Consider the following 5,071-nt stretch of genomic DNA (forward strand, 5'->3'; position numbering starts at 1 on the left):
ATTAAAAAAAAAAAAAAAAAAGGCTTCATATAATCAGAATATTTCTCTTAAATGGTCTGTTTAAGAATTCTTCATAATTTAAGGCCTCTGTGTAATTACAGCAATTGGAATAGAAAGGTTTCCAAATGAAAGTAGCACTTGAATCAGTTTAATTTTTTAAACCTACAATGACTGATTTAGGTTTGAGAGAGATCAGTAATGTTCATATAAGGATGAAAATGCTTAGAGCTCAAAATTGAACTTCTGTTCTGGCCTCTGTTCTTATGTAAGCACTTCATCTGGAGCATTGGAAAGTGAGAGTCAAGAGGCTAGCCTAAAGTTAGGCGGAAAGTAGGTCTAGGTGGTACCTTGGAGACTAACTTGCTCCAAGAGGCATGAGCCTTTGCAGACAGCAACCTACCGCTTCAGATGCTATGAAAGGACTGGCAGAAAGAAAGGGTTTTATACAGAGAGAAAGGGACTCCTCTACAGGAGTAGGTCGATGGGCTCGCTTGAGATGAACAAGGCAGTTAACGCCTCGAGGGACAACGGTGTTAATAGTAGTCCAGATAATGGGATAAGAATCTGTAGTTCCCATTGAGACCATTCACACAGTCCAGCCCGTGGATGATGTCTTGTTCCACATTTCAGTGTTGAAGCTGTTTGTTTTTTTTCTTTGCTCGTATAAGGACAAAGCGATGGGATGCTGGGAAGGTTAAAGGGTTCTGTGACAGGTTTTGTTCTCAAAGTCAGATGTGTATCTGTTCATTTGCTTAAATAGGTAGCAGAGGGGGCGCTATAAGCAAGCGATGGCATGTATCGGGGTGGCCATGTATCACAAGTACACTGGGGAGGGGGCAGGCAAGCAGACATTTGCTCGTCTGTGCCTCAGTTTCCCCCATCTGTATAATAGGAATTATGCAATTTGCTGTCATTTGTTAAAAAACTCATTTTTTGCACTACAGGGGGGGAGAGGTAATACTCGGGTAAGATAATGCAGGGAGCAGAAAGTGGAGCAGCAGATCAGGTAAAGGAAAGGGATCCGAGTGGCACTGGGAGGGTGCAGGGCTATTTTAGCATGCCTGCCAAGAAGGTTGGTCCCAGTGGCATAGCTGATGCTGGTGGAGGGGCAGGTGAACAACACCCAGATGTTATAATTGGGGGTGTTTGGTGCAGCGAAGGACGTGGTCTGTGCTGATGAGGGATGACGCCTGGCATGTGGGGCTGTAGTAAGGCTTGGTGAGAATTAGAGCAAGGCAGTCTGTTGCTGGAGAGACGTTTGATGTTGGGGCTGGGAATCTGGGGGAGATTTAGCGAGACCCGAGTGTCTGCTTTGGAGACATAGCCCATGCAAAAAACCCAGACCCTCCAGCCTTCAGTTTTTGCTCAAAATCATTTATGCCCTATTGCTCATGCTAAGGCCTAATGTTCACACTAAAAGGGAGTGCACAAGCGTGGAAAAGCTAGCAGGGAGGCAGTGTTCATTGGGAGGCACTGGAATTGGAGACGGGAGCTCTGAGTTCCTCCACGGCTTCACTAGTGGCCTGCTAAGCAAGAGCATTTGCTGGTCTGTGCCTCAGTTTCCCCCATCTGTATAATAGGAATTATCCTGTCATTTTGTAAACCGCGTTGAGATCTATGGAAGATAGCTCTAGAAGAACTAAAAAAGGCTATTAAAAAGAAAACATACACTCTTGGTTGTAGGCTGCACATCATGTCTTTTTTTTATGGTGTGAGAGAGAATTAAAATAATAACTTGGCCAGTTATATAGCTCACTGTCAGCCCACTTATTAAAGATCTTCTCATATGTGCACAGTTTCTTTCATTTCGGGTTAATATTGCGGCTCGTTAGGGAAATCCCAGGAAGTCTTTTAATTTAAAACGTGTATCTTGTCATTGGTTTTACTTGTAGCAATCCAGGTGCATTGGGAATTTTGGAGCACCCGTGGAAGTTATGCTTGCAGCTCTTAATGGCATTCAGGGTCCTGCCTGGGCATTTAAAAATCAGGTTTGGGTTTATGAAATGCTGCCTTCTACTAAGTAGAGACTTTGAGGTCTGCACGTTTAGCGGTCATGAATGGTCTTGTGCTTTTACAGCTGATGAAGAGGAAAAAAAGGAGGGGGGAGTACATGAAACAGAGACCTGGTTAGTGCAACTCGTGCGGCAGCCGTTTTACAAGCCCTGCAATTGAGATTAATGTTACTGCATCCCTTTTTGTGCTGGTTATGGCTTGGTATAAGTTTTGCCCCTTGGATGCTGTTTTTTATGAGTCATCTAAATTGACCTCTCCTGCCTTTAATTTAGAATGTAATCACACTCCTGCAGGAACGCCAGGGGAGGAGAGAGCTGCTGCCTCTGCACTTGATTGCACTACCAAACTATTGAGTAAACACCCATTTGGATGTGGGAGCTCACAGCTGGGTGCACCAATAACTTTATTTTCCACCCTGGGGACCTGTAGCTGGAAATGGCAGATGCAGGCAGAGGTTAGTGCACATTGGGCCAAGCTCAACAAGTGCCTTCTGGTGTTAGTCCACTGCCGTATTATTTTTGTCGTTCAACTGTTGCACCATGGTTATTCAGCAAGGTCCTGTTATTCAGGGTAGTGTATGAACATAGCACAGGCGTTACGGCATATGCCCAAGGCAGGTTACCATCTGGGCCTGAAACCAGAAGAAGAAGCAGATACAAGAAACGGAGGGAGCACCAAGAGACTATGCAAAGATGCATCTCCGGACACCCGATGCATATGCATGGTTGAGAGTTTTTTTGCTGGCCGTGTAGCAGAAGGGAGTTTGAAAGAGGGGCTTTGCAAGGTTGATGAGAAGGTTTTGCAGATATATCTAGAGACCCCCTCGGGTATGAGGGGAAGCGTGGGAAAAACCTGAAGCCGATTGCTGGAGACTTTACAAGTAGGTGACAAGTAGCCAAGTAGCTTTTACACTGGACTATTGCATGTTTTGCGAGGCATTGTGCATCCTTTTTCATGCTCTGAAGCCTTAGAAGTGACCAGTTGAAGCATTATCAACATTTCCAGGGCAGTCGTCCTTTGGACTGACCTTCCAGTGAGTCTTATAGTGAAAGTGCCTCCTCTTTGTACCTCTAGCACCGCATCCTGAGCACTCAAGCTCTTGTCACCGCTAAAGCTTGCCTCTAGTACTCGAGACCTGTGGCTTAGGAGTGAGGGGCCGGGGGCTTTTCTCTGGGTCTCGGGTAAGCCACTAGCTAGCAACAGCTGTGTCTGTATGAGCGGGACTTCTGTGCTTAAAGCAGTGGATATGGGAATCGGGGTCCATCGCCTGCTAATGCACAGGCTTTTCCTGTGACTTTGGAGCAATCACTGTTTTGTTTTGGTTTTTTTTGTGCTTTATTTCACTTCTTGTAGACCCCAAAAAATCTCTGTCTTCCAAAGCAGTTATGAAGGCATTTGAGCTCTTCAGGTAGAAGCTGGTAGCAGTGTCACCCTTATTGCTAGCCCACCTTTAGGTGACAGATTCCTACCTGGTAAGAGGTGCCTTCTGCAAGTTGGCCATTCCCCGTCCGCTCATGGCTTGCTCTGTGGGGCGGTCACCTGGAGATCTCTAATAAAGGTGGGAAGAAACAGAGACTCTTTATTTTCAGTTCTGGAAGAAGTGTTAAAAGAAACCAAAACAAAAACCCCCAGCTTTGAGCAATTTAATAGAATATAGTTGTGGGATGTGTCACCTGTAGGATCGAGCTAGATCCTCCATTGGAAAGTCTCCCAGTTAGATCCATGGGCTTTGAATCGGACCTGAGCTACGCCAGCACAGGGTGCAATCCATGTTGTCAGGGTAAAGCTCCTGAAGCAGCTGTTGTGAAAGGCAGTGGAGCAAAATTGCAGAGCACCCCGTCGTCTCCATGTCAGAAGACAGGTCTCCGGACTGCGGGGAGGCAGAAGGGACAACGGCTGGCTGCGACTTGCAACGGCGCTCATTGCCGAGCTGTTGTTGGGATGGTTTAGTTGTTAGCTACACGTGCGCCCTGTGCCGTTACGACAGCAGTGAGGTCAAGGACAAATTTTTGATAGAAAAGCTTATCTTTTGCACTGGGGGAGAGAGGTGATGCTCGAATGAGAGGCCCAGGGGCTGCAGGCTGGTTGTGATTGACAAGCTCCACATTTTAAAACTTGTAGGTGTGTATGTTATTTGGGGGGTTTTTTTTACAGACCAAAAAATGGTGGAAAATACTGCGTGGGGCGTCGAATGAAATTCAAATCCTGCAACACTGACCCATGCTCGAAGCTGAAGAGGGACTTCCGTGATGAGCAGTGTGCTGACTTCGATGGGAAGCATTTCAACATTAATGGTCTACCTCCTAACGTGCGTTGGGTTCCCAAGTACAGCGGAAGTAAGTGCACCGGGAAAGGGTCGGGCACGCCACACGGAAGGGACAAAATGGAGAATAACACCACCTTCTGCCTTTGCAGTTCTCATGAAAGATCGGTGCAAGTTGTTCTGCAGAGTAGCAGGAAATACTGCCTACTATCAGCTCAGGGACCGAGTCATTGATGGCACCCCCTGCAGCCCAGACACAAATGACATCTGCGTGCAAGGCCTGTGCCGGGTAAGTAGTCTTCCTCCTCCTGTTTTAACAAGGGTGTTTTTCTTGTTCGCGTGGCAGAGATCATTTATTTGGCCTGTTTCTTGCTTTGTTTTTCACCATTATTTGTATGGGCACCTATTAGCGGGGCTTCTTTGGATCGCCTCGGCGGTGGGGCTGGAGTTCTCAAAATGGCTTGGCATATACAACGTGGGCCAGATTTTAGAGAGGCCTGAGCAAGGCACCTAAGGGCGGCAGGTCTTTGAAATACCGTTCAACACATGGGGTGCAGGATCCTTTGGAAAATGTGGCTTTTGGTATTGTGTTTTATGGGGGGGCCGAGCCCCAATCTACCCCCAATTTCAAGGGGGAGAGGTGCTTGCAAAATCTAGCATTGGGCTTGCTGGAAGGTCAGCCCCTGGAGGAATTCATCTTTCCATTTACACTTTTTTTCCGCCCCTTTTTTTCCATTCATACTTTCCCCCCCCCCCCCCACTCACCCTCTCCCCCTTCAAGAAACACCCCATTTT

At 46.9% G+C, this 5,071-nt stretch overlaps 1 protein-coding gene across 1 annotated transcript in view; it reads left to right on the top strand.

Moving 5' to 3' along the window:
• The window catches only part of ADAMTS9 (ADAM metallopeptidase with thrombospondin type 1 motif 9), a 133,454-nt gene that overhangs the window by 45,994 nt on the left and 82,389 nt on the right, over positions 1-5,071 (top strand). Inside the window, exons 12-13 of the mRNA XM_019504582.1 lie at positions 4,168-4,349; positions 4,429-4,565. Of these exons, the coding sequence (XP_019360127.1) occupies positions 4,168-4,349; positions 4,429-4,565 (319 nt within the window). The remainder of the gene's footprint in view (positions 1-4,167; positions 4,350-4,428; positions 4,566-5,071) is intronic.

The sequence above is a fragment of the Gavialis gangeticus genome, unplaced genomic scaffold (assembly GCF_001723915.1).
Source record: "Gavialis gangeticus isolate Ggan-Ray unplaced genomic scaffold, GavGan_comp1, whole genome shotgun sequence".
NCBI lineage: Eukaryota > Metazoa > Chordata > Crocodylia > Gavialidae > Gavialis > Gavialis gangeticus.